At 53.4% G+C, this 26749-nt stretch overlaps 3 protein-coding genes across 8 annotated transcripts; 2 read left to right on the top strand and 1 right to left on the bottom strand.

Annotated features, from left to right (window-relative positions):
* The first annotated feature begins 36 nt into the window (after positions 1-36).
* On the top strand, positions 37-8739 carry POLDIP2 (DNA polymerase delta interacting protein 2). 2 transcript variants are annotated; one of them, XM_060646760.2, is made up of 11 exons: positions 38-282; positions 1623-1704; positions 2581-2678; positions 3369-3465; positions 3636-3711; positions 3947-4054; positions 4518-4654; positions 5428-5454; positions 5660-5785; positions 6832-6911; positions 7695-8739. In XM_060646760.2, exons 1-11 carry the CDS (start codon positions 122-124, stop codon positions 7807-7809), a joined length of 1107 nt encoding a protein of 368 aa, XP_060502743.1. In that variant the 5' UTR covers positions 38-121; the 3' UTR covers positions 7810-8739. The 2 variants fall into 2 exon arrangements, with proteins under 2 accessions (XP_060502744.1, XP_060502743.1); XM_060646761.3 differs by lacking the exon at positions 5428-5454 and having other exon boundaries at positions 37-282.
* Positions 8740-8903: 164 nt separating this feature from the next.
* Positions 8904-20012, bottom strand: TNFAIP1 (TNF alpha induced protein 1). Of its 3 annotated transcripts, none has more exons than XM_060646762.3 (7): positions 19789-20012; positions 15779-16096; positions 15005-15174; positions 14498-14587; positions 14369-14421; positions 13195-13390; positions 8904-11554 (listed from the first exon to the last, which is right to left on the bottom strand). In XM_060646762.3, exons 2-7 carry the CDS (start codon positions 15981-15983, stop codon positions 11318-11320), a joined length of 951 nt encoding a protein of 316 aa, XP_060502745.1. In that variant the 5' UTR covers positions 15984-16096; positions 19789-20012; the 3' UTR covers positions 8904-11317. The 3 variants fall into 3 exon arrangements, with proteins under 3 accessions (XP_060502745.1, XP_060502747.1, XP_060502746.1); XM_060646764.3 differs by lacking the exon at positions 19789-20012 and adding an exon at positions 18480-19739; XM_060646763.3 differs by lacking the exon at positions 19789-20012 and adding an exon at positions 16312-16336.
* A 126-nt stretch (positions 20013-20138) lies between these two features.
* IFT20 (intraflagellar transport 20) lies at positions 20139-26730 on the top strand. 3 transcript variants are annotated; one of them, XM_078437522.2, is made up of 6 exons: positions 20139-20307; positions 23443-23685; positions 23851-23979; positions 25142-25227; positions 25748-25851; positions 26318-26730. In XM_078437522.2, the coding sequence occupies exons 3-6, from the start codon at positions 23853-23855 to the stop codon at positions 26397-26399; spliced, it is 399 nt and encodes a 132-aa protein (XP_078293648.1). In that variant the 5' UTR covers positions 20139-20307; positions 23443-23685; positions 23851-23852; the 3' UTR covers positions 26400-26730. The 3 variants fall into 3 exon arrangements, with proteins under 3 accessions (XP_078293648.1, XP_078293650.1, XP_078293649.1); XM_078437524.2 differs by having other exon boundaries at positions 23501-23685; XM_078437523.2 differs by lacking the exon at positions 23443-23685.
* The last annotated feature ends 19 nt before the right edge of the window (positions 26731-26749 follow it).

A 26749-nucleotide genomic window follows, 5' to 3' on the forward strand; every position in this document is an offset into this window, starting at 1 on the left:
CGGGGCAGAGGGCCAAGGGGGCGGGGACGCGGCGCGGGGCAGTGTGGGGCGTGGGGGCAGAAAGCCTCCCGGCCGCGGGTTGGGCCCAGAGTCAGCAGCCGAGCGGGCGCTCGGGCGGGACATGGCGGGGTGTGTGGCCCGACGGGCCCTGGCCGTGGGCAGCCGCTGGTGGTCCCGCTCGCTAACCGGGGCCCGGGGGCCGAGGCCGCTCTGTGCGGCGGGTGGAGCTGGGGCCTTCCCACCAGCGGCGACCACGACGACGCGGAGGCACCTCTCGTCCCGGTGAGGGACGGAGCGCGGGGGCCGTACGTGGAACCCGGGGAGCGTGTTCTCGGTCAGCGAGGAAGCAGGAGGCCGGGCCGGCAGAGGGTGATTGGAGTTCGACTTGGGAGAGGGTCCCGGCCGGGAGCCGACCTGCCCTGGCTGGGATGTGTGCCAGGAACAGAGAAGGGAGCGCGGCCCAGAGCCCTGAGTTGCGCAGGGCTGGCTCTGAAGGGGAGCTAGCAACCCTCCCGGAACGAATCCTACCTCCCCAAATGGAGATCCCGAGCGCTGTTGTTAATGGGCAGCCCTTTAATGAAGCCCTAGGGCTTTTGACTTGAACCCCCAGCCCCGGATTGGGACAAGGCCTCCCAAAGAAAGATGCTCGAAGTGGGAAGCAGGACTCTTGAGTGTGGGCCCTGCGTGGGTTCCAGGTTTCAGCCTGACCTTGGGGAAACTGGTTCTTTCTGTGTGACTTGGGGAGGGGGTTCGGAGGCCATGGGGGTGATGTGAACATTGTCTCTAGCCATGGGACAGGCAGATCACATTGGGGCTGGAGGATCAAGTGAGAGGAAGCATAAGGTTCACATCTCCAAAATACTAAGAATAGCAGACCTTTGAAGGACCCCTAGAAAGAGCAGCCCTGTCCAGAGAGGTCACAGAACACTGACCTTTTAGTGGCTGAGATTAGACCCTGGTATTGGGGAGAGATGATCACTATTTGCAGTTTAAGACCCCTGTGAAATTTGATGTAAATCCGAACAAAAACTAGATTTAGAGACTACTAAGTGCAGTGCAGGGAGCATGGCAGGACATCTGGAGATGATGCCCTCCAAGGGCAGGGTGAAGGCTGCAGTTTAGGGGGGTAGATAGAGATGGAATAATTACAGAACAAATATTTTTTGAGCACCTCATATACACTAGGCTCTGAGGGGAAACACAGGCTAATCAGACATGGGCATTGCTCCCAGGGAACCTACAGTCTCTAGTGGAGATAAGACACAGGCACAAATAACAGAAATGCAAGGTGGGAAGGTCGGTTAAAATGCTGTGGGAGGTCAGGAGGGTGGGTCAGGAAAGAAACAGAGGCAAGGGGTACAAATAATGGTGGGAGGGCATGATATGAGGAAGGCAGAGAGAGAAGAAAGGGTCTGGGTGCAGTCAGACCTAACACAGAAACTGAGGCAGGACCTAAAAGAGGGAAAGGCAGAATCTGGAGTGGTGGTTTGGCAGGACCCTTACCTGCTTCACCTGCCCCTCTGCCTGGCCCCTCTGTAAGTACCCTAGTAGCTTTTTCTGTTGCTGTAGGTACGATTACCTTCTCAGCTCTTCAGCTGCTTGTTCTTTTCTATCCTAATCAGAAACCGACCAGAGGGCAAAGTTTTGGAGACAGTTGGTGTGTTTGAGGTGCCAAAACAGAATGGAAAATATGAGACTGGGCAGGTGAGTGCCAAGCTGGGTCATCTTTCATTTTCGAGGTGCGCCCTGTTTCTGAAAGCATCAGCTTTGGTCATAGACCCAGATGTTAACAGTTTTCCGCCTTGGTGTTTAGTGCCAGATCGGAATCACAAATTCAAGATGGGGTTTCTGTTTTCCTGGATTTGAATCCATTTCACGTGTCACTGGGTTCCCTTTCCAAGTTAGCATGGACAGAGGTAATGTGGACCACAGCGAGGAAAGAGCCAGGTTGTTGAAGAGTCCTGTAATATAGTGGATGGTGGGAAGCCCGTGGAGGGAACTTTTAGGAAAGGAAACCTTTGATGCTCGTCATAGTTGAATTGATTGCAGTGTCATATAAGCTGTGGGTGTGAGGCTCTTGTTTTTGTATCAGCTTTGTGCCAGATCCACTGAGATAGATTGAGACCCCTTGTAAGTCAGGACTTTTTTTTTTTTTTTTTTTTTTTTTTTTTTTAAATTCAACTCCTCGTCCCCACCCTCCCACCCCCTTTTTTTGGTTTGCCTGCAGTGGACCGGGTGTGTATGGGAGTTGAATCAGAAAGCAATACCTTTGTGGAGTTGGCAGTCTAGAGACAAACTATGATGGGGTTGGTGGCCAAGCACTGTGCTAAGTGGAGGGGAGGTCAGGGAAGTCTTCCTAGAGATTTAAGCTACAGCCTGAAGGAGCAGCAGAAGTCAGCCAGGTGAAGAGGGGGCGGGGGATAAGAGTGTCCTGAAGCTGGTGGGGGGTGGGTCACAGAGTTTAAGAGAAAGACTGGCAAGACGTCTGGTGTTGCGGCTACCTGTGCTGCTTAGCGGTCTGGGTCCCACCTGCAAGGACTTGGGGACTGCACACTCACGGAGACCTCTCTTCCCTCCTAGCTCTTTCTTCATAGTGTTTTTGGCTACCGAGGTGTCGTCCTGTTTCCCTGGCAGGCCCGACTCTATGACCGGGATGTGGCTTCTGCGGCTCCCGAGAAGTAAGTACCCCTGTCATTGTGCCTCATGGTACCCTTAGGAGGAGGCCTGAGTCATGGCCGACATACGTAATTGGGGTCCCAGGGGTGAATCCAATATCCTCCTGGGCCATCGGAACAGTCCCAGAGTACTTCCTGGACACCATGGAGACAAAAGTGCTGAGTGCCAGGGACAGTCTTATGCCAGAGGGTCCCTTTAGGCCCTCCCAAGATGCTTTCCCAAGCTGTTCTCTGTTTGCATTATAAGTAGCCCAGAAGGCATTTGAGGGACTAATTTTCTTGATTTCTTGACATTCAGTTAGAATCTTTCAATCTCTTTTCCCTGGAATACATTAAAACAGAAAAGGCCCAGCTCCATTAAGTCATCAGAGACAGCCCCAGGGATGCGAGAAGAGCGGGGTACCTGGGGCTCCAGGATTGGAAGGAGGCAGCAATTTGAATTTTTCAACATGGCCCCTTTCCAAGGAGTAGCCAGAGAGTAAGACAAATGGTGACTCTGCACAGTGGGTCCCCCGTGTTCCTTTGTTACCCCCGGCTGGGCCGGGGTGTTGCTGTGCCGGTACCTGGCTTATGCCAAAGCCCCTTCCGGTCAGGCACTAGTCTGTTGAGGTGAGGAGGTAGGGAGCTAGGGCAGGCACTGCTTCTCTTTCTCTTGGGGTGATCTTAGGCTTCTTCCCCTACCCTACCCTACAGAGCAGAGAATCCTGCTGGCCATGGCTCTAAGGAGGTGAAAGGCAAAACTCACACTTACTATCAGGTGCTGATTGATGCCCGAGACTGTCCACATATAGTAAGTAAGCAGGATGGCTCGGCTGGGGGTTTCTCTTCATGGGAAAGGCCTGAGCCTGATGGGGACAGAGGGAGGGAGAAGGGTCAAATAGAGCCCAGATCAGCACTGGGCCCTGAGTTCTCAGGACTGGATAGCGACTAAGAAAATCTCTGACTCGCTTCTTGCCCTAGTCTCAGAGATCTCAGACAGAAGCTGTGACTTTCTTGGCTAACCATGATGACAGCCGGGCCCTCTATGCCATCCCAGGTGAGTAGTGAGCATCTGAATGTGCCCGTCGATGAGAGGTCTGGTGTCTCTCAGCGAGAAGATGCCGATGCCTTTCTGACGTCCTTTAATCTGCTGGGAGGGATTATGGTGACTGAGAGTGCTGGTGCCAGGCTCGTCCCACCTTGAGACAAGGCCAGGAATTGTGTTTCTTCCCAGCCTTGTTCCTCCCCTTTCCTCTGTGAGTTTCACTGTCTCTTTTCTGTCTCTGTGCCAGGCTTGGATTATGTCAGCCATGAAGACATCCTCCCCTACACCTCCACTGATCAGGTTCCCATCCAGCATGAGCTGTTTGAAAGATTTCTTCTGTATGACCAGACAAAAGGTGATCTCTCTCAAGAAAGGAAGCTGGAATGGAAGGGCCCTTTCTTCAAAGACAGTAGCATAGAAGTAACTTCAAAGCTGTATACCCACAACCTTATTCAGCCTCCCATTAGCATACCAAGTCAGGTGGATGACTGTTGTCTCTGCCTAACAGATATGGAAACTGAGGCTCAGGTGATGAGAAGGAAATCAAGGTTGCTAGTTAGAGGCAAGGTCATGGTTACAGCAGGGTCTGAAAACTTGGGCTCCTGACTCCCAGCCCATTTCTCTTCCCACCACGTCACAGACCTCCGGGCTTATTCCTGGCGACTCTGGGCCTTTTTCCAGCCCGTGCTTTTGTTTTATGTTTGGGTGCCTTGTTTGCCTGGGCCAGCATTGGGAAGAGTTTTCTAGGAGGGGCAGTTGGAGAATGAGTGCAACACCCGGGACTCTGGCCTGGACCAACCAGTTATATCTTGCCCCAGCACCCCCTTTTGTGGCTCGGGAGACGCTACGGGCCTGGCAGGAGAAGAATCACCCCTGGCTGGAACTCTCTGATGTCCACCGGGAAACAACTGAGAACATTCGTGTCACAGTCATCCCCTTCTACATGGGCATGAGGGTATGTATGGGCCTGGCCTGGGCCCCATCCCTCAGGGATAGGCCCCGGTTGCCTGTGGTGCCCCCGTGTGACTGACGGAGAGTGGGTTCTGCTTCCAAGTGCTGCACACATTAGATCAACACTAAGACCTAGAGCAGGGAGACACTCAGGTTCTGGGAAGGAGTCCTCCAGGCTGACTTTCCTTCTCTTCTGGTTCAAAGGGCATCCCGTGTATGTGTGTATGCAGAATACATATGTGCGTGTTTAAATCAGCAGAGGCTGATCTTCACACATTGTATGTAGTAGATATTTATTGGGTTATTTCTTGCCTGGTTGTGAGCCTCAAAAAGAAATGAAACACTGGCCCTGCCTTCCAGGAGGAGCTCCTGGTAGTGGGAGAGGCCAGCATAGAGCATATTGGGTATCGTAATGCTGTTGGGCTACGGAAGGGCAGAGGCGGGCAGTGGCCTGGGCCAGCAGTGGCTGTAGGGGCTGGGGCAGCAGCTGGAAGACCGGAGAGAAGGGAAGGGCCTTGTGGCTGATTTCCGTTGGCATCCAGCTCCGCTGGTGATCTTGATAGAATGAGGAGGAGGGAGGCCAGAGATCGGTCCAGGGGAGGCGGCCTCCGTTTGGGCTTGTTGGCCGTACGTAGTTCAGCGATCACCCCACAGACACTCGCAGCATTGTTCTGCCTCCGTAACCTTCCGGGAACACGTCTACTCAGTTGGAGAGATGTTGATCGGAATGGACTTGGTCCTGCCCTCTGGGACTTAACTTTTTTTTTTCCCCCCCAGGAAGCCCAGAATTCCCATGTCTACTGGGTGAGTGTTTCCCTGTGGGAGGAGAGAAGCTCAGGAGTTGTGCCCGGTGTGGGGGGCAGGTGGAGGTGGGGAGTTTGCCTCCGGGGGATACGGCTGTGTGCTGCAGGTGTCACTTTTTGTTGCCTTTTGCTCTCCTGGAATTCTGGGGGGACTGGCCCAAGGTCTGTTCTTTCTCAGATGTGAACTCTCTCCTCTGCCCCCACAGTGGCGCTACTGTATCCGCTTAGAGAACCTCGACAGCGACGTGGTGCAGCTTCGGGAGCGACACTGGAGGATATTCAGTTTGTCCGGCACCCTGGAGACAGTGCGAGGCCGAGGGGTGGTAGGCAGGGTGAGCATCCTCAGGCCAGTAATGCCCGGTTCATGGTCCTGCCCGGCAGGCCTGGGGGCTGAGTGCACGCTGTCGTGTTCTGTGGCTAGGGACCAGAGGCTTTGTGTGTGAGCGCATTGGGCTGCTTTGGGTGAAACCTTACAATGACCCTGTGAGATAGGTCTCTTACAGCCTGTCCCACAGATGAAGGGAAAGCGAAGCTAACTAAATAGCCCACAGTCCTGTGGCTAGTAGTAGCGGGACCTGGATTTGAATCCAAGTGAGTCTGACGTCAAAGTTTGTGTAGGGTTCTTGTTGCCAGCACAGAGCCTTACCAAAAATATGAATTTGAGCGCCCTTAGCTGGGGCTCCCCCCCCCCCCCCACCCCGTCCCCAACCACTACTCCTGGTTGTCCTTCCTCTGCCTCCTTACATGCCTGCATCCCCTTTTGGCCCATGAGATCTGATTTTGCAAATCGTGCATTACCCGACCCTGTCTCCTGAGAAATAAGGCACGAGAAATGGCCAGGGGCCACATGTAACGTGCATTTATCCAAGTCAGTAGGGACTTGGGAGGCAGGGTGGGATACTGAGTAAGGACAGGGCTTTGGAGTTAGATGGTCTGAATGCCAGCTGTGTGTGGTTTACTCCTCACATAACTTTGGGCCAGTTATTTAACCGGAAATCTCAGTTTTTTCCTGCTAAAATGGGGATCACACCTATTACCTCCTAATTATTAGCAGATTTAAGTCAGCAGAGGTTGGCAGAGCACATGGTGCCTGGCTCTTGGGCACTCAGTGAATGGGCGCTGGAAGGGGTATTTACAGAGTAGGTCCTGTGCCTGTGATCTTTGCCCAGGGCCCACAGACGTTCGGTGTGAGGTTCTCTTTCCCAGAATCCGAATTAAAGGCCGGGGTCAGTGGCCGTGCTGTGGGAGGAGGTACTGGCAGGCAGTCATTGTGGGAAGCATGAGGGGGCATCCAGTCCTGATGAACAGGCAGTCAGCACGTGGCTCCCGGGGTACAGGAGCTTGTCTGGCCTTACCTATCTTGTCCACACCCTTACAGGAGCCAGTGCTATCCAAGGAGCAGCCCGCGTTCCAGTACAGCAGCCACGTCTCCCTGCAAGCTTCCAGCGGGCACATGTGGTAAGTATGTGCCGGGACGGGGCACCGAGACTCCACAGACACACCTGCAGGTCAGAAAAGTGAGAGCTCGGTTTGCGGTGAATTCTGGGCCAGGTTACATCTTGCGGTGGAGTCTTCTCTGCTGTTCATTGTTGTGTGGGACTTCTTTGATTTTTTTTTAGAGAGAGAAGCACGACCCGACCTGGGAGAGAGAGGGAGGGGGGAGGGAGGGAGGGAGGGAGAGAGAGAGAGAGAGAAAGAGAGAGAGAGAGAGAGAGAGAGAGAGAGAGAGACTCTTAAGCAGACTCCATGCTCAGCACAGAGCCCAACTCGGGGCTCAATCCCACGACCCTGGGATCATGACCTGAGCCGAAATCAAGAGTTGGACACTCAACCAATTGAGCCACCCAGGTGCCCTCCATGTCTGATTTTTTATAACTACCTGTGTTCTAGTTTCCCTGTGATTTTGTGAACTGAGGACTTGGGCCGAAGAGGTCTGGTGCTCATTAGTAGGTTCTTTCCCTGGGTGGTTCACTCCTTAACCTGGAAGTATAGTTGGGTAGCTCATGCAGTGTGCATCTGAGGGCCAGAATCAGGGCAGCTGTATCTTTTCTCATGTAGGGCCAGGAAGGGCCCTTGGGTTTCTGGACCAGTGTGATCCTGACACGGACCAGGCAGAAGAGAGCCCAGGCCTCCCTCATCCTGCTGTGTTCAGTTCTGGAGCTGAGGGCATAGGGCTCTCCAGATCCTTAGTGGGGGGCCTCAGCCTTCACTCCCTCTAACCCAGGTGCTCTCTGACCACAGGGGCACGTTCCGCTTCGAGAGGCCTGATGGCTCCCACTTTGATGTCCGGATCCCTCCCTTCTCTCTGGAAAGCAATAAAGATGAGAAGACACCACCCTCAGGCCTTCACTGGTAGGCCAGCTGAGGCCCATGTGCCTAGGCTTGGCCCCTGAAGAACAGCTCTGGTCCCACAATTGCTGCAAAACTCTCTTTACCATGGGCCACAGTGGGTCTGTCTGTCGTTTGCACCATTTGATCGTGGGCTTTTTTGGTGGGTGGGTATAATTTTCTCCGGAAGACCCTTGTAGGACTCCTCTGAGGCTGGCTTCCCCTGGCTACACTGTGTTCCAGTAAACCTTTCCACCAGGAATTCTGTGTTCAGCTGCCACAGGCCTGGGGTTTCCTGGCCTGTCACACGAGTTGTTTGAGACATGAGGTTTGGTCAATAAACCAGTGCACACTTGGCCACCCTCGCCATTTCTGCCCCCAGGGGTCTCAGGCTCCCTTTTTGATGCCCTGGGGGCCTTTGGTTGCTTTCCTTGCTGCCCTTCCAGGAAGCTGCCCCATCTACTAGAGTATGTATGGGTTTCCCTCCCGAAGCTGGGGGTTGGCTGGATGTTTCCCAGGGTCGCGGTGCCCCAGCCAGCAGGGTGGGGGCTAGACTGGACTCCCTTCTTTATCCTGCCAAGTGCAGAGCAGGAGGCCAACATCGGGCTCAAGCTCTCAGCACTGGCCAGCCATGGACATCGCTGGCTTCCCTGAGCCTGGGAAGGAGGGCAGCAAGCCACATGAGTTCCCGGGAATAACAGGCTTGCCAGATGAGCACGCGTCTCTCAGGCCTCCAGCCCACCCATGCAGAAACTCAGCGAGGAGCTTTAGGTACGTATGGACGGTGACTGAGCCAAGCTACTTTCTGAGCTGCTTGCTCACACATCTCCAAGAGCCAGAGAAGAAATGTGCTGCATTTTCCCCTGAATCTTAGGATTCCTGCTTCCCTCCTACCGTAGTGATTGTCGAAGAGGTTGTTTATTCTTGAATTAATATTAAATCTCAGTTCCAGCCCTTATTAGTGTTGTGCTTAATCCTCCACCAGGGGGAGCCAGGGTTGCAGGGCCATGGAGTACAACAGGATTGTGACGCAGGGAAAACACAAGAACAGAAACACGAGAACCAGGGCCATAGCACTGCGCTGACCCAGCTATAACCACCGTGAGCACAGTTGCGGGCCACTGCAGCGTAACACGATTTTATTAGAAATTAGTGTTTGTTTCCATCACCTAGGCTGAGCAACAAAGAATTGCAGTTATGTGACAAAGAAGTGCTGGGCCATTCTTTAGGCAGAGGTCAGTCAGGTAAGAAATCGAATAACACCCGGTACTGGTTACATGGGGTCACCAGCAAGTTTCCAGTTTTCTCAGAAACCGACAAGGTTTGACCTTCATTTATGCTTTCTGTTTACTTTCCCTGGGCTACTCAGAGTTGAAAAGTACACAAAACCAAGAGCTGCTTTCTGATTGGGCCTGAGGAACTCAAAAGAAAATTCTCCAAGCCCTTATGCCACAAAGTCTGGCTAAAGAAGCTAAAGTTACTTCAGTGATTTCAATGTTAGTATTTTTCTTAAGACCAAGGAGATAGTTTCCATCAGTCCAGGACTACTGTGCTTTCTCAGGAAGAGACAGGTCACCACTCAGACAGCTGAGGATGTAAATGTCAAAGCAGTAAAGAGAGGCTGCAGGACTGGGGAGGTCAAAGGACAGGCATTAAAATACCTCAGTGGGGAGCTGGGCCTTGAGCATTAGAAGGCTTCAGGAGGGCAGCGGAGGAAATAGGCCAGTGGCCTCCGGCAGGAGCATTCCAGTCTCTGTGGGAAAGCCACAAAGCCAAAGCCGGAATCTGGCCAAAGAAATGGATTTGTCTTCATCTTGTTACTCCAGTGAAGGCTGAAAGAAGTGTTTGAGCCGATGACCAGGGTGCCTTGCCTGAAAGTCTGTATTTTCAAGGCTGTGACAAGTGTAAATGCCTGGTTAGTCACAGTTCTCGGGCCCCATCATGTCATTTCAGGTCCTTGTGGGTGTCTGCTAAGCTTGGCCTGGCATTTGCCCATCGGGTCAGCCACAAGCAGGCCACTTAGCTATCGTGACAGCAGTCTGGAGAGATGAACCTGATAACCTGTGTTCCTTCCCAGGTGGCTACTACCCAGTGGCTACGCTGTTTTGTTAGGCTGGCTGATCCCTCCCTGATAGCATTCTTTTGGAAAAGAATTTGGATAAGCAGCCTCCCAAGGGCCAAGCCAAACAGAAGGCAGTGACCGAAAGCCCTGAGGAGGAACTTGCACCCTTGCCCAAAAGCTGGTGCTTGGCAGCTCTGTGGCCATGTGACCCAACAGGAAAGAAATGAAGAAACCTTTCAAGGGACTCAGGCTGCTCACATCACCCTGCATCCAGGCGCAGCACTAGGCAGAACCACTGCCCTCGGCCGGGACACAAAACCAGGAGAACGGGGTGGGGGGCAGTGGATATATGGCCAAGCACATGCCACCTCTGCACAGGGCTGCTTGGGACGCAGAGCTCATGCTCACTGTCCTCGGATGGGCATCCAAGCGCAGTGCCCACAGGCTCCACGGCCTTCCCACTGTGGCTCATGCTCCTGGCCCCTGTGGTGGCTCTTTGGCTTTCTGGTGAGTAAAGCAAAGCATGCCTTGAGGGCAAGAGAATCAAAAAGAGCAATCATGTTAGACCCTAAGAGTCAGTTATGTGACTTTAAGATGTAGGGGTAAAATATCCTTTCTCATGGGCCTTTTTGGCACCACGGTTCCCAATTTAAACATCCTTCCTTCCTGCGGGCTCTCTGGGCCACCTGCTTGGGCAGCCCAGCAAAGCCAAAGCTAGTAAATTTTTTTTGGTGGTGGTGGTTTTTGTTTTGTTTTTATTGCTTCTCTAGCCCCTCTCTGATTCTGCAGGAAAGAGGGGGTTACAGTCAGAAAAAGATGATGTGGGTCAGGGCAGAATACAAATCTCCTGAATAAAAGTACAAAGTGCTTTAAAGAAACTGATCCCAAAGGCATCAGGAAAGGCCAAGGGCTCTGCCCTGCCCAGGGTCCTGGCACCCTCAAGGGGTAGCACAAATACCCAGTGCCCTCATTGTTACAGACTTAAAACTATTCGTTTCCTAGATAATTTTTTAAAAAACAAAATTGTGAAGCCTGTGCTTAAACACCATAAGGAAGAAGGAGCCCCACCTTCTGTGAGAAACTGGGCCTCCACAGCACCAGAACGAACCCATTCCCCACGGACCTCAACAAAGGCCTAAAGGTAGCCCCTCAGTGGAGCAAAGGGGTACTCCACAAAGGGCCAAGGGGAATGTTTTTGTGGGAGGTGGGCTGGTCAGTCCATTGGCCCCGGGGGCAGCAGCAGCTCCCTGTCAGGAAGGGCGAGCAAAGGGTCCAGGACTTGGTCATCTTGAAGTGTTCAGGGAGCAGGGCAAAGGAAGGTGGTCCCTCTCCTGCTCAGGCCCTCTGACTTCCTATCATGCCTCTGGGTGCTGGGACAGAAACCCAGCCAGCAGCAGCGTGGGGTGGCCAGTGGGGCAGGGTTCCACAGGAGGGGGGACAGGGTGTCCTGTGCCCTGACTCCCTGAGGGTCTCGTCAGTCGCGATGGGTAGACTGGTGGCCGAGCTGCCGGTCATCGTAGGTGCTGTAGCGCTTGACGTGGATACGGCGGACACGGTCCCGCAGTTCAAAGGCCTCCTCATCTTCACTGGGGGAAGCCTGGCTGCGGCTACGGCTGGTGGCCTCCAATAAGGAGTTGTCGGGGACTCGGGGGGTCTCGTACAGTAGGACGTTGAGAGTCTCCTCATAGATTCGGGCCTCTGGGAACTCCACCTGGGATTAGGGGGCGAGAGAACCCCATGAGGTTTCCTCCACGAGAGGGAGCCGCACGTCCGGGCCCTTGGGTCTGTGCTGGCTCTACAAGGCCGCCTGACCTCTCTCAACAAGACAGACGGCCTTCCGGCTCGTGAGGGAGGGAGGCCTCTCTGAAGATGTGAGGAGGTGCGCTCTGTGGACATCAGGGTGCCAGAGCGTAGCGCGCTGCCCGGGCCCCACCCAGTCCCAGGCCAACAGACTAGTACGTGTAGAGGGTCGGGCCTGAGCTTTGTGGTCAGACCTCGGCTTAAATATGGCCCCCCCATTTACTAGCTGCCGGGCCTCGGTTTCCACATGTGTAAAAAAATCAGGGTTCGTATCTACTTCAGAGTTGTGAACATTACATGAAAGACCGGGGGGCGGGTGCCCGGATGGCTCGGTCGGTTGAGCATCCGACGCGGTTTTGGCTCAGGTTATGAGCCTAGGGTCACGGGATCGAGCCCCACACCGGGCTCCACACTCATGGAACCTGCTTGAGATTCTGTCTCTCTCCCTCTGCCCCCCTTCCCAACTTGTGCTCTCTCTCTCTCTCTCTCTCTCTCAAAAAAAAAAAAAAAAGGGATGGTGTTCAAGGCAGCTGAATTCTAGCCTAACTTGAGCTTCCAGCCCTGCCTGTCTCACGGGTGTGGTGTGAGAGCTCAGAAAGTTCACGGAAGAGAAAGCACTTAGGAAGGTGACGGGTGTTGCTGCCACTTCCACAGTGTAACCAGCCCCCACAGAGACCTGTCCCTGAATCTTGACTCCGCTGAAACGTGCACATGGGAGTCCCACCCCCAAAATGACAGGAGGAAGCAGGGCCACCTCCTATAAGCTGTCCCCCACCCCCAACCCTCAGACCACCCAACTGGGGGCACTGCAGTGGCCGTGCAGGTGCTACACGAGCTCGGGGCTTTGAGCCCTCACCCATGTGACCGTCCCCCACATGAGCTGCCCTCCGGGCTCAGCGAAGCCCTGCCGCCCCCCCATACAAACATTCTCGGGGCAGCTACTCCCTGGGGAGGACAGCACCCGCTTGCGGCCCGGGAGAACGGGGTTCGTGGGGTCCGTGTTAACGGTCACCTGTCAAATCCCTCCCGTACCCGGCGCCATGTGGTCACTGCAGAGGCTGAGCTGAGTGACCAGGAACCCACAAGGAGCAGGGGCCGGAGGAGAGATCAGAGCAGCTGCTTCCGCCAGCCTGCACCGCTCCTCCTGGGAGCCGTCTCGTGTTCGTTCTGCTTCTGCTAAATTCACACTGTCGTCCCCATGTTTGCGGATGAGGAAGCTGAGGCTCACGTGGTTTAAACGACTCAGACGATGTCAGAAAACTAGTAAATGGCGGAACCAGAATTCAAACCTGAACTGGGCCAACTCCAAAGACCCGGTCCTTCCCCCTGCACCACGCTGTCCCTTGCTGGTCGGCGGCCCCTGCCTCTCAGCTGACCCAGGAAAGCGCTCCCCAGCCGCTCCCCGAACTCCTGGAACTGCCCAGCACCATCACGTGGGTTTGGGGGAGACAGAGCAAACCGCACTCCTTTTTTGCTCCCTGTGGTGAAAGGCACAGCTGGGGCTGCGCTGCTGTGTCCCGTCCCCCCCACGCAGAGGGAAGCCCGCCACACCTTGGTCTGTTTCTTCTCCGTGGCGTACACGATGGAGGTGCAGCACACCTCTGCCAGCTTGCGACCCTGGCCATAGAAGGACCAGCAGCAGATCTCATCGCCGATGACATCCTTGAGGAAGAGCACGCGGCCGTTGAAGCGCAGGGAGAGCTTGTCAAACAGCTCGATGTTTTTCAGTAGGTGGTCGTCGGAGTTGCTGAAAAAAACCCATGAAGGCCGGTGGGCCCAGGAATGAGGTTCCGGCACAAGAGAGGGGGCTAGCTGGGCGTCTCCTCTCTGTCCCTCCCCATCATGCACAACTGAGAAAAAGCCAAGATGCCAGAGGGAACAGGAAGAGAAAGGGTCACGGGGCACCCTCTGGGTTTGGGGGCCTGTGAGGAAAAAGAGGGGAGTTGGTCTTAAGTTAAAAGCAGAGAGAGGGGCCCCTGGGTGGCTCAGTTGGTCAAGCGTCTGACTTTGGCTCAGGTCCTGATCTCATGGTGCGTGAGTTTGAGCCCTGCATCGGGCTCTGCACTAACAATGCAAAGCCTGCCTGGGACTCTCTCTTGCTCTCTGCCCCTCCCCAACTTGCATGTACTCACACGTGTGCGCTCTTAAGTAAAAATAAACTTAAAAAAAATTCCACACATAAAAAACAAGTTAAAGCAGAAAGAACTGAAGGAGAGAGGTCTCCTCTCATTAGGCCCATAAGGAAGGAGTCTCGCTGCCATCGAGGCAAGAGGATCCCCTCCCTCGCTGTAGGGGTGATCCTGGCAACAGGCCCGTCCACAGGACTTACTGAGCCTGCGGCCTTCTGGGTCTAGCTAACTGTGGCCCAGCAGTGAAGCACAATGGCTGGCTTACGTCCTCGTCCACCTCATAAGATAATGCTGGGAAGATACCTGGCAAGCTGCCTGACGTGGCACGTTGGAGTAGGGGGCTGTTCCGTGTTCATTCTCATCTATATCCTCAGCCGGGGCCCCGCGCCAGGTTCCAGACGCCTCTGCTCTGATTTCCCTTCTACTCTCCGTTCTTCCCTCCTGAGACCCGGGCCCTTCCCAACCCTGCCGGGAGTGCAGGCGGCTTCTCTTGGGTCTGCTGCCCCGTTGCTGGCTGGCCAGTCATTCTAGCTACTTCTGCGGGCCTTCCCCCAGCCCCGGTGCCCACCCCCTCGGCCCCCAGATGCCCACCCTACCTGGTGTAGGAATACTTGTTGTTGCTTCTATTGTACAGCAGCTTCACCACGGGCTGGGAGGGAGGAGAGCGTGAGGGCCAGGCCAGGGTCCCATCCGCCCCTGCCCGCAGCCCTCAGAGGTGCCAGTACCTTGGTGGAGGATTCGATGAGCCTCTCTTCCTCTTTCAGGGATGTGATGATGGGGATGTTGCACACGGGCTGGTAGGAGTCCTTCTTGTCCTGGGTGACACACACAGCCGAGAATCTTTTTTGAGCTCTCTTGCTTGCCAGCCTAAGCCAGGCTTTCCCCAGGAGCCGTCAGAGCCCCTATGCCAAGGCCACCCTCTGCTTGTTGTGGAGGCATCTGGCAACAGAAACTGCCAGCCCGCAGGCAGAACCCCGTTTCCAGAAAACCTAAAATCCAGATATCAAGGCATAGAAACCGGAAGCTGGGCTTAGTCATACCGCCTGAGTCCGTCACCTTACAAATGGACTGGCTGCCAGTGTCCTTGGCCTGGGCAACACCCACCTGGTGTATCTAACTTGGTTTGGACTCACGGCACTTGTCACACAGCCTTCCGGGAACTGGACCTTAGTGTCCCCAAAGCACAGGACAACTCCCTACCTCCTCAACCTAACGCGACCATATCTCTGTACCTGCAGAGCAGTCTGGCACATGTTCACCAGCCCCTGAATGAGGTAATATTTTGCTTCAGCCATCAATTCCTTGATTTCCTGCCGGTTTTGCGGGAGGATGATGGTGTCATCTCGGAGGTAATTCAAAATGGTGCCGAAGTGCTTTCCGCATCGGTCTATGAGGATCCAGCCTGGGGATGCAGACAGGCCCCAGATGGTGACTCTCTGCCTCCAGGCCGCAAGCAGCAGGAGAAGGCCACCTGACAAGCCTGGTGGCGGGTGGTAAGCAGCATGCAAGCCCAGAGCCCCCACCATAGGGTAACAGAAGCAGAACACAACCTCTAGCTCTTAGGCCTGTGGCTGTTCTTCGACCAAGAACTGGCACGTGCTATGGGGACGCAGGCCCTCCGGGCCCTGAGAGAGCCCACAGACACCGAAGCTCAGGACGGCTCAGGCCCACCTCCCGGGAGCACGGAAACCCCCGGGCCCTGCTTGTCTTCCGTGTACTGCCCAGTCACTACAGCAATGGTTCCTGTGAGAATCTAGTCCTCTGTGAATAGTTAAGAAGTATGGATCTCCTCCCTGGAAAGCGGGTAAGCACACACCGTTCCACGTCCGATTTCCAAGAATCCCGAAGCTCTTCCGAGGACTCCAGGTGAAGGAGTCCTGTACTAGGTAACAGGAAAAGTCAATCTAGAGTCTAGTTCTGCCAGGCGTAAGCGCTGCCCCAAAGGCACTTCCTCAGGGACACTTCCTTCCCTCCTCAAGCCAGCCCAACAAGCCCCGACGCCTCACCTTCTTTGTCGGTCAGCACCTCCATGCGCCCGCTGAACATGGCCTTGAGCATGGTGTCGTGCCGGGTTAGCGCCCGCACGGTGGTGTAGTACAGGGAGCCACCCACATTGAGCTGCACGTATTTGTTGCCCAGGCCGCCTCCCTTGAAGCCGCCTAGCTTGGGCTTGGCGCCTGACGCTGGGCACAGACAGGTATCCCCTGACATCTCCCGCTGCAGGTAGATCACCACACGGCAGGAGGTCGGCTTGGAAGGCTCCGCCGTGGTGGAAGGATCACGAGTGAGCGGCCAGTAGAGGCCAGAGCCTCATACTCTCAGCACTGTGAACAGGAGATGGGAGAGGAGACAGGAGTCAGCGGAGGACAGCCCTCAGCAGAGAGGGGCCAGGAGATCCCAGGAGACCGTGCAGTCATTCTCTCCTTGACCGCTGCCTAGACCTCGCAGAGGCTCAGGCCCTAGGGCAATAGCAAAAGAAGACACTCCTGCTCTTGTTTCCAGTACCAGGAACCAGAGCAGTCTCCCAGAGCCCACTCACCATCTCACCAGCCTCCCTGAGACTCGGCTCAGCTCTAGGCAGCAAGGAGGTCTAGCAAACCCCTGGAGTTAGTCGGAGATGCTGGAGGCACAGACTGGGCAGCAGAAGTCTGCACCCTGGGGATCCACAGTCCTATTCCAATTATTTTCTTCCCAAGGTTCCCAGGACCCAAGACTTCCCGCCAAACCTACTGGGAATCCTGCCAGCGCAGGAGATTCCCAGGAGCCAGAGGAACAGGATGCGCTTCCTTTCGAAAGATTCCAGGCTCAGAAGCAGCTGCACCAGTGCTCACAGTGAGCGCCGCCCGGAGTCTGGCCTCAGAAAGGAAAGTAAAAGCAGCTTCAGGAGAGCCCGGAATGAGCCAGGCGGGAGGGCACCGTCCAATGTTCCTGGCAGAGGTTACTCTGGCCCCAGGGGGATTTCCTGACCTTCCCCTTTCTTGGCCCCAGCCCTGTCCCAAGTTCCTGAAATTGTCACCACTTTTCAGGAGAGAACAACGACAGGATGGCTATTTTTACTTCTTTTTCCTGAGAGGAGGCCCAGCAGCCCCATCTCTTCCTTTCGTTCTACCCACAAGACTGGGGAGAAAGGGCTCCAAAGGATCAGATGATAAATCTAAAAGCAATTAAGTGATTTGGAAACTGAAACGCTGATAGGCATTCATAGGAGGGAGGAGTGAGGAAGCAAAGGAGGGCACAGCCAGGTCACTCCTCGTGATCTAGATTCTATACGCTTCGGTTTCCTAAGGAATCACTAAAATGCATTCACTGGAAAAAAAAAAGCAAACATCCACTGCATGTTTACTATGGTCTAGGTACTAATCTAGGCACTTAATATATACATTACTTCATTTAATTCATTCAGCAATAAAACAATACTGAGTGCCTACTAGGTTAAGCAGTAGGAACAGAGAGATGAAAAGATAGTGACATTGCCTCGAAGGAGTATAAAGAAGCATCACAGTGTTAACCAGAAGAAAAATAATAAGAGTTAGCATTTATTGTGCCCCTGGTATGTGCCAGGCACTGAGGATACGGAAGACAATAAGTCATGGCCTCACGGAGCTTACATTCTAGGGGGAGGATCTAGACAATTAGCTACAAAATGAATACATAAGCGAGCAGTTCCAGAAGGTAAGAAATGCAGTAAATAAACTAGTGACAAGAGGGTGACTAGGGATTAGTACTAATTAGTACAGGGAAAGCCTCTTTGGGAAGGCGACATTCCAGCTGAAGTCTGAAAGCTCATTCCAGACAGATGGGAGAGTAAGTGCAAAGTTTCTCAGTTAGACACAAGTTTTAGGAGCAGAAATAAGGCCAAGATGTCTAGCGCACATCTTGGCTTGATGTAAAGTCAGGTAACGCAGGGGCCAGATCATATTAAAGAGTCTGCATTTTAGGCAGGGGCGCCTGGGTGGCTCAGTGGGTAGTGTCCGACTTCGGCTCAGGTCATGATCTCACTGCTTTTGCATTTGAGTCTTGCATCGGGCTCTGTGCTGACAGCTTGGGGGCCTGGAGCCTGCTTTGGATTCTGTGTCTCCCTCTCTCTCTGCCCCTCCCCTGCTCACACTCTGTCTCTCTCTCTCAAAAATAAACAGGAGTGCTTGGGTGGCTCAGTCGGTTGGGCTTCCGACTTGGGCTCAGGTCATGATCTCACAGTTCGTGAGTTGGAGTGCCACACTGGGCTCTGTGCGGATGGCTCGGGGCCTGGAGCCTGCTTTGGATTCTGTGTCCTCTCTCTCTCTCTCTGCCCCTCTCCCACTTGCGCTGTCTCTCTCTCTCTCTCTCAAAAATGAACATTTAAAAAATTAAAAAAAAATAACAAAAGTAAATAAACATTAAAAAATTTAAAGAGTCTGCATTAAAAAAAATTTTTTTTAATGTTTTTATTTATTTTTGAGACAGAGACAGACAGAGCATGAGCAGGGGAGGGCCACAGAGAGGGGGAGACACAGAATCTGAAGCAGGCTCTGGGCTCTGACTTGTCAGCACAGAGCCCGATGTGGGGCTCGAACCTGTGAACTGCAAGATCATGACTTGAGCCAAAGTTGCATGCTTAACCGACTGAGCCACCCAGGCGCCCCGAAAGAGTCTGCATTTTATATTAACTGCAACAGCAATCGATTGGACTGTTTTAAGCAGGGGAGTGATAGGATCCAAGTTACTCACACTTTGAAAAGATCACTCTGGCTGCCGTGTAGAGAATGGACTGTTAAAGAGTGCAAGAGAGCACGTGCGAAGACCAGAGGAAGCAGCAGTCTAGGTAAGACGTGAAGGCGTGGACTACACTGTTGGTCACAGAGACCGAGAAAACGTGAAATTGCCTCATGTAGTTATCACAACACGCAAACATTTACAGTTACACATCACCTCCTGCAGGTGCAATACAGGAGCAGCGTGCTGGCTTCCCCAACTTTACTGCTCTGCTATCCAAAACAGCACTTAGCACGATGCCAAGCACTTTTTAAAGTAATTAATACATGTCAGTTAGATTGATATTGTCCCTAAAAAAGATTTAGGTAGGTCCCTAGGAAGAATGTCCGTCCAAAAAAGGGCCAGAGTGGTTGCTGTGTGCAGTTCTGAATTTCTGAGACTCACTTGCCCCAAGGATGAGATGACCCCTCACCGGCGGATTGCCCAATCAGTAAGTAACACACGAATAGTGTGAAATCACCTTCCTCCACTCACCCCAAAGGAATAAATCCACCCCTTAACAGGTTTTAGCAAGTTCCACGTGTATTTTGTGTCTGGCCCCGATTTCCCCAGGATAAAGAAAGCGCACCTATGCTCTGCTAAAGTAAAGGAACTCAAAGGCCAGGCGGCGGCCAACGGAGCCTACAAAGCAATTGCTTTGAGCCCTGGACCACGTCAGCTCAGATGCCGCCCGCTCAGATTCTTCCCAGACCAATGGGCTCCAGTAATCTTGTGGCAGGTGACGCCCCACAAAGTAATTCCACTGAGAATGAAGTTTCCACTGATAGCCTCAGTGCTGTTCCTTCCGGACTTTGTGTGTGGATATTTGGGGATGTCTGCCTGGGGCTGAGGGCGTATCCGTCTCTCTCAGCGAGGCTGATGGGAAGCTAAGCAGAATTAAGGGCAGGAAAACAACCACGGCCATGGAAAAAGGTGGGGTCCTAAAGGAAGAAGGACCCAGAAATTCATCACACTAGGGTGGGGGCAGCCGATCTTGGGTTGAGGGGGCGGATCTAGCAGAAATCTTAGGTGTAAATCTTAGGCTTCGTCCAAAGGGTCTGGAAAGATTTGGAGAGACCCAGCCTCCCTGTGGTCTTCCCCGGCCCGCACCCGTCCTCACCACCGAGAAACAGACCGATTCTGACACCCATCCCAGTGGGAGATGTGAGCTCTCCATCTCCCCTAAGCCGTTCCATGCCTTTTCCCCAGGACTGGGTGGGGCTCTCTGCTCCAGCCCCGGGCCCGTCCATCCTGTCCCCCAGGGCAACCTCAGCCCGGCTCTCACCGTCCGCGGCGGGCGCTTCTCCTCCTAGCTGGGTTGCAAGCCGACCCCGTGCCGCCCTGGGCTGTGGCCGCCTGCCCGCCAGCAATCCCGGGCTGTGAGCTCACATCCTTCGCCCGCGCGCGGACCCCGCCCCGAGCCGCGGCGCAACCCCGCCCGCCCGGCAGCCTCGGACTCCACGGCCGGGCATGCCCAGCACCCAATCACGGAGGGAGGGAAGGGCTCCTGGGAGTACTCTGCGGAGAGCGCACAGCTACTTCCTGCGGCCTTTCCGGCGCAAAGGTCTCTGGGTCTTGTAGGCAGCCGACCCTTCTCGCGGGCCTCTGTTTCCCAGCAGGCTCTGCGGGCTGGGCGGGGTAAGTGCTTCCGCAGTCAGGTAATGACGTTGTGGGTAAACAGGTCCTGTATCCGTGGCAGCGGCTGAGTCCGGCGGGCGAGGCACCGGCTGCCGCTAACCGGGGAGAGAAGCTGCCTGTCGGAATCAGCCCGGGCCGCAGCGCGCCGCCGGTACGGGGTTGGCAGGTAGGCAGTGACTGCGGGCCGGAGGACGCGGGCGGACCCGGGGCGAGTGAATCTGACAGGCCGAAAGAAACGTGGGGATTCCGCGCGGTTCTTTGCGAGCGGTGTTACACCCAGCTTGGGCCTGGAACTTAACGCGCTGATGCTCGCAACGGTCTTGTGAGGAAACTGCGGCTCAGATAAGTTCAAGGCGCTTGCGTAGTGTGGACAGCCAGCTCCATCACCCAGGTCTTCCTAACTGTGTATGTATGTCCCGTGCCCCTTCCCCCCACCCCGCCGACGGCGCCTCCAGTGCGGGGAGTGGAACTGGGGCGGAGAGTGTCGCCGCTGTCATCTTCTGGGAGCTCCATGCGGCTCTTGTGCCCGGTGTTCCGCAGATGCTCAGACACGCACGTGTGGTGGGAGTTGGAAAAGAATCTGATAGTTGGCTGGGAACCCTCCCCCTACCCTCCTCCTCCGGTCCTATCCATCTCATTCAACTCTGCCCTCCAAACATCCAGTTGGCGCTCAAGCCAGATACATGGAAATCTTGCCTCTTTCCTTCCCTCATCCCCAAACTCCTACGTTCATCCAGTCCTTTACTAAATGCTATCAGCTCGGCTTACATAACGTCGCAAATTGGAACCCTTTGCTTCAGCTCCAAGCCTTCGTTACTGTAAGAGCCTTCTCTGTTTCCACATTCATTCCACAAACATTTGCTGAGTGCAGGCACTCGGTATGTGCAGGCACCGTGCTAGATGCCAGGGTTACAGTGATGAACCAAGGTAGGTGTAGCCTCCCTCTTCTGTTTCCTCCAATTCATTCTCCATCCTGGGTCACAGTGATCATTCCAAAAGGCAGATAGGACCACTCTGCTGAGAATCTGCTGGCTGCCCGCTACCCTTATGATAAAATCCGGGCTCCTGACTGCGGCTTTCAGAGCCCTCCATGAACCAGCGCTGGCCTCCCCATCTAGACTTACCCTGTTCCGCACTCCCCCTGTTCACTGGGTTTTAACCACACTAGGCTTTGGGTTCTTGGAAGGCATTACATTTCTTTTAGCTTCAGGATCTTCACCCAGTGCTTTTCCTCATACTGTTGTCACAATTTGTGGTTATTTGTTTGCTCTCTGTCCAGAGGTCAGGAACTGAAGCATCTTCTTCACTACTCTGTCTCCAGAGCAGGGACTCAGAAGGTGTCTCTGAATAAATGCCTCCTCTCAGGGACGGGAGTGGCAGTCGAAGCAGATTATTTGCTCCCTCGGGTTACTGGAAGCTTTCTAGAGCAGTTGGTCTGATTAATCACCTGGTAGGTGTTCAGTGCTCAGACTGTATGTGTAAATGTCACAGAAAAAGCAGGAAGACAGACCTTTTAAAAAGCTTATTAAAATTGAAAAATAAAAAAGAAGTACTTTGAGAGGCAACTATATTAAAAACAATAAAAAGCTTGATTAAAAAGGGGCGCCTGGGTGGCTCAGTCGGTTAAGCGTCCGACTTCAGCTCAGGTCACGATCTCACGTCCGTGAGTTCGAGCCCCGTGTCGGGCTCTGGGCTGATGGCTCAGAGCCTGGAGCCTGTTTCAGATTCTGTGTCTCCCTCTCTCTGCCCCTCCCCCGTTCATGCTCTGTCTCTCTCTGTCTCAAAAATAAATAAACGTTAAAAAAAAATTTTTTTTAAAGCTTGATTAAAAGGAAGCTTGGGATGATTAAAATGTTTCAAAAGGAAGATGCTAGCCTATTTCCTTCCAGTAGGCGAAAGGCCCTGGGCCACAGTCAGACAGTCTGTAGACACGCATTTGTTGGCCCACAGTGTTGGATGTGGTATTGCCTTTAAATTTTTGAATTCAGTGCTTTCCTTTCAAAGTCAGATTTCATGTATAAATCTGGATTTTTGGCTGTCTTGAAAATCAGTTTGGGTAACCGGGGGACTGAATTCTTTTTTTAACGATCGTTCCTCCTATGGTATACCTGCTCTGGAAAGTTACTCCCACAGTCACCCCATGTGGAAGAGAACTTTTCTAAGGAAGCCAGAAGGAAAACAGCTGGGGGAGGTGGGGGCAGAGGAAAGGGCTGGCACAGCACCAGGTGGTGGTAGCCTTTGGAAGACCTGGGGTCTTGGAATTGGTATAGCAGCCAATGGCTAGCCCTAAGTAGCATTGCCTCCTTTTGTAGACAGGGCGTGTCCTTTTGTTTATTTTATTTTATTTTTTAATGTTCATTTTTTATTTTTTTAGGGTTTTTAAAATGTTTATTACTTCGTTTTTTGAGAGAGCAGGGGAGAGAGTGTGCGTGAGTGGAGGAGGGGCAGAGAGAGAGGGAGAGAGAGAATCTCAGGCAGGCTCTGCACCTCCTCAGGGCTCGATCCCACCAACTGTGAGATCATGACCGGAGCCAAACCAAGAGTCGGATGCTTAACCGACTGAGCCACCCAGGCGCCCGTTTTGTTTTGTTTTGTTTTGTTTTGTTTTGTTTTGTTTTGTTTTGAGCCAGAATGAGGGTGCGTTTTCAGTTTCCCGGAATTGAGGCTTCCTTTGGACCCAGGAGTTCAAGGTGGCCTGGGAGGGGAAAAGATATCCCTGCTGGTCCTCCTGCCCACAGAAAGAAACCCAAATGCCTTAGCTTGGCGCACACGGTCTTCCTGATCTGGCGCCAGCCGACCTCTTCAGCTACATCCTCGGTCCTTCCATATTCTAGACCGCTCAGTGACTTCAGGCTCGTGTCTGTGCTATTTTCCCTGATTGGAATGCCTTTCCCCAGCCTCCTTACTTGGTATGTGCTTGCTGACACGCCATTCCTTTTTGTGTTTTCTGCTGGAGAGAGACCGAACCAACTGTAGTCCCAGTTCAGGCAAGCATACAGTAGCCTGTGGCGTACATTGTGGGTAAGGTTCTTCCTCCCGGCTTCTTTTTTAACTCTGATCTTTAATTCACGCAGCTTTCCTCGTTTGCTTTTGGTGTTATTCCAGTACTGTATTTGAAAAGCTTTTTCGTGTCCTTTTGGGCACCTAATTGGGGATAAATATGCTATGGCTTCTCACGCTTAGTTCAAATGTGACTCCTCCGCCCCAAGCCGACCGCTGTGTTCTCCAGCGCTTGCGCGATATTTCTGTAAACGCACTTAACACAGTGTACTTTTCAGTTTACGTGTCTGTCTTCCTCCAGCTAAACTATGCGCTCCTCCCGGGCGGGCACCATGCTCCACTCATCTTTGTACCCCCAGCATCTAGCAGTGTTGGCCTGTAGAAGGCACTCAAGAAATGTGTGTTGAATGAACGGTGCCTGTGACAAGCAGCTGGACTTTATTCTTTCCTGACCCTTGCTCCTATGACACACCTCCTCCCGGCTGCCACTCTCAGCCCTTCAGAGCAGAACTTCTCTCCTCTAGGGAAGCTGGAAGGGAAACAGGTGAGGCTCAGAGAGGTGGAGGCAGAGGGAAGGGGGAGCCTTTGGAGGAAGAGCATCTGGGTTTTTGGCGTTGGTGTCTGGGGGCGGGAGCGGGGCTGGCCTGGGAGCAGGCATTTCCTTGGGTGGCTGGGAAGCGATTGGGGATTCAGCCTGGTTTCTTCACAGCTATGGCCAAGGACATCCTGGGTGAAGCGGGGCTGCACTTTGATGAGCTGAACAAGCTGCGGGTATTGGACCCTGAGGTTACCCAGCAGACCACAGAGCTCAAGGAGGAGTGCAAGGACTTTGTGGACAGTGAGTGTCATCTGGGGAGACGTGGTGCCACTCAGCTTTGAGCTTCCAACTGTGTCCCGCCCCCGCCCAGCCCCCAGCTCTTGTCCCTGCCAGAGTGGAGCTGTGGCTCCCTGGAAGTGGCGCCCGGCCTTTATCAATTCCCACGTACTAACCACCTCGTCTGCCCGCCCTGTAATGCGCCCATGTGGTCCCACACAGAGCACCAAACGAAACGAATGGTGAGATGCGGAGGATGTCCCATCGTTGCTTTTCTTCCCTCTCAGAAACCTTGAACCTCACGGAAGCAGAACTGTGGCTTGGGGGTGGGAGTAGTTAGGTACTTCCGATTCTTGGAAGAAATAGTTTTCTCAGTCGCGGGATTACCATCACTTGGAGTGAAAATTGATTAACTGGAGTCTCCAGAAGTAGCTCAACAGACTCCACGAAGTCCTATTTTAGCTGGATACCCAGGACACCTCCTGTCCCAGGAGGCGAGCACCCGAGAGCAGCGAATACAGAGCACGTGTGGTTAAAGCAGGGATTTCTGAGCCTTCTGGGCACTCCATGGTCTGCAGAGAGCTTGGCTGGTGAAAGGTAGCTTGGGCTCCCTTGCCAGTCTTCTGACTGCATGCCGTCCCTCCTCCCTGGGTCCTAGTTCACTCCTCAGTAGGACGAGGTCCCCCCACACCCAAGGACGTTGAAAAAAGCGAATGGGAGATTAGCACCTGAATGCTTTGAGCTCTTTATTAGCTCTGCCCTCCGCGGGCAAACCCCTGCCCCCACCACCACCATTAACTGAAACCTAGGGCCGTATCTGTGGCCAGTCAGGAGACCGTGTTCACGTCCTGAGTCCGTCCTTCTGGGGACATGCCCCTTGTGCTTCCTGTCACTCCTGGGGAGGGCAGGATGGAGTCCGTGTGGAGGATGGGCCACCGGGAGCCTCACAGACAGAGGTCAACAGTCACCGGCTGGCTCAGTTGGGACTCAAGGTCCAAGTGTGCCCTGCTCCAGCTCTGAGCGCCTGGCCACCCTCCTCTGGGTTTAGACCAAGGGTGGAAGACTCGAGGCCCGTGCGTCAGACCGCTCGGACACACATTAGCCCGGCTCTCGCCACAAGGGAACACGAAGGGAGTGATGATGCAGAGAAAATAAAACATTTTGTTTTCTGTTCTTCCCCTAAAAGAAATTGGCCAGTTTCAGAAAATAGTTGGTGGTTTAATTGAGCTTGTTGACCAACTGGCAAAAGAAGCAGAAAACGAGAAGATGAAGGTAAGATGAGCGTGCCTTCTCCATCTTGGCCTGGGACACGGTTCACCAGCCTCTCCTCCTGCCCGCTGGACTTTTTCTTGCTGGGGGGGGGGGGGGGTAGGGGATGGGATTATTTTAAGTAAAACGGGATTCTAAGTAACAATTCCCAGTCAACTCTTTCCGCTAGTCGAACTCTTTTATGCTAGTACACTGTCATCATTTCATGTTCATCGCTGAGATGGGTGGTCTTATGCTTTTGTAAGTGAAGAAGGCATACGGGGGGAGTCAGTGACCCGGCAAAGGACGCAGGGCTCAATGGTGCACCAGAGGGGCCACTGGCACCCGTGTGCCAGACTCCGGGGGCGGGGGGACTCGCGGATCTGCCCCTGAGCTGCGATGCAGGTCTCATCAGGTTATTCCAGAAGCTCTGGGGCTCGACGGTCTGTCCCCGGCTGGGCACTGAGACCGCCCCCGAGTGGCCCTCCCTTGGCTGAGGACTTAGCTGAAGATGGTTTTAACGAAGCCACGACCTTCTTTCTAGGCCATTGGTGCTCGGAACTTGCTCAAATCTATAGCAAAGCAGAGGGAGGCCCAACAGCAGCAACTCCGAGCCCTAATAGCAGAAAAGAAAATGCAGCTTGAAAGGTAAGAGGTGAGGGTGCAAAGAAAGTTCTTTGCTCGACTGCAGTTCTATTCTTCCTTCTTGAGTGGCCACCTCTTGTCCTTATTCTTCACCATTGTCCTCTCGGGAACAGGGTCCCACTTGCCATCTGACTTGAAGACTTAAAAAAATAAAGTCAAGCCCTGTTTAATGAGAAGGAAAAAGGACATTTGTTAATACAAAACCACCTCTAGTGGTCTGGGAGCTAGAAGGCTCCGGTAGCGAGTCCATGAAACTGGCTAGTTCTTCTAGAGGAAAAGACCTGGAGACTTCTCACGGGTGGCCCTGGGTTGGGCTTCGCCTCTTTCTTTCTTTCTCACCCCAACTTCTTCATTATGAACTCACACCATTTCTTGGGATCGTTTAAATCGCTTACATTCTTCTCTAGAAGAATTAAGTCCACAGTTTATTTCATCCATTTTTAGGGCTTGTAACAATTTTGTTTTTCAGGTATCGGGTTGAATATGAAGCTTTGTGTAAAGTAGAAGCAGAACAAAATGAATTTATTGACCAATTTATTTTTCAGAAATGAACTGAAAATTTCATTTTATAGCAGGCCGGGCAAAAAACAAAACCCAAAAAACCTCTGTACCGATCCAGTGACTTGACCAATGACCCAAGTATGTCCTGAGAGATGGTGTGGAAAAATCGCAGCATCTCTGAAGGCAGTAAGCAAGTCTGGGGGGCTTGTTGCAAATGTCAGCGAACATCTGCTGGGCAGTTACCCCGTGGCCACAGTGGTCCAGGCTCTCACCTCTTGGCACTCTTAGCCTGAACTGAGCAGTCTGTAAATTTTGACCCTTTTTTTTGTAAAGTCACAAAGCTTTCAAAGGAAGAGCAATAAATTATTGTTTTCAAATGGCTTGATCTGCCTCTTTTCTG

This window comes from Panthera onca, chromosome E1 (assembly GCF_046562875.1).
Source record: "Panthera onca isolate mPanOnc1 chromosome E1, mPanOnc1 haplotype 2, whole genome shotgun sequence".
Classification (NCBI taxonomy): Eukaryota; Metazoa; Chordata; class Mammalia; order Carnivora; family Felidae; genus Panthera; species Panthera onca.

What these genes read in the sequence shown, in the direction of transcription:
- IFT20 (XM_078437522.2), top strand. Translation starts at nt 23,853, where the DNA reads ATGGCCAAGGACATCCTGGGTGAAGCGGGGCTGCACTTTGATGAGCTG. An exon ending in GTGCAAGGACTTTGTGGACA is followed by an intron (nt 23,980 to 25,141) that starts GTGAGTGTCATC and finishes TTCCCCTAAAAG; the next exon opens with AAATTGGCCAGTTTCAGAAA. An exon ending in CAGAAAACGAGAAGATGAAG is followed by an intron (nt 25,228 to 25,747) that starts GTAAGATGAGCG and finishes CCTTCTTTCTAG; the next exon opens with GCCATTGGTGCTCGGAACTT.
- POLDIP2 (XM_060646760.2), top strand. Translation starts at nt 122, where the DNA reads ATGGCGGGGTGTGTGGCCCGACGGGCCCTGGCCGTGGGCAGCCGCTGG. An exon ending in CGGAGGCACCTCTCGTCCCG is followed by an intron (nt 283 to 1,622) that starts GTGAGGGACGGA and finishes TATCCTAATCAG; the next exon opens with AAACCGACCAGAGGGCAAAG. An exon ending in AGAATTCCCATGTCTACTGG is followed by an intron (nt 5,455 to 5,659) that starts GTGAGTGTTTCC and finishes CTGCCCCCACAG; the next exon opens with TGGCGCTACTGTATCCGCTT.
- TNFAIP1 (XM_060646762.3), bottom strand. Translation starts at nt 15,983, where the DNA reads ATGTCAGGGGATACCTGTCTGTGCCCAGCGTCAGGCGCCAAGCCCAAG. An exon ending in AACAAGTATTCCTACACCAG is followed by an intron (nt 13,391 to 14,368) that starts GTAGGGTGGGCA and finishes GGTTTTTTTCAG; the next exon opens with CAACTCCGACGACCACCTAC. An exon ending in CGGAGAAGAAACAGACCAAG is followed by an intron (nt 11,555 to 13,194) that starts GTGTGGCGGGCT and finishes CCCTAATCCCAG; the next exon opens with GTGGAGTTCCCAGAGGCCCG.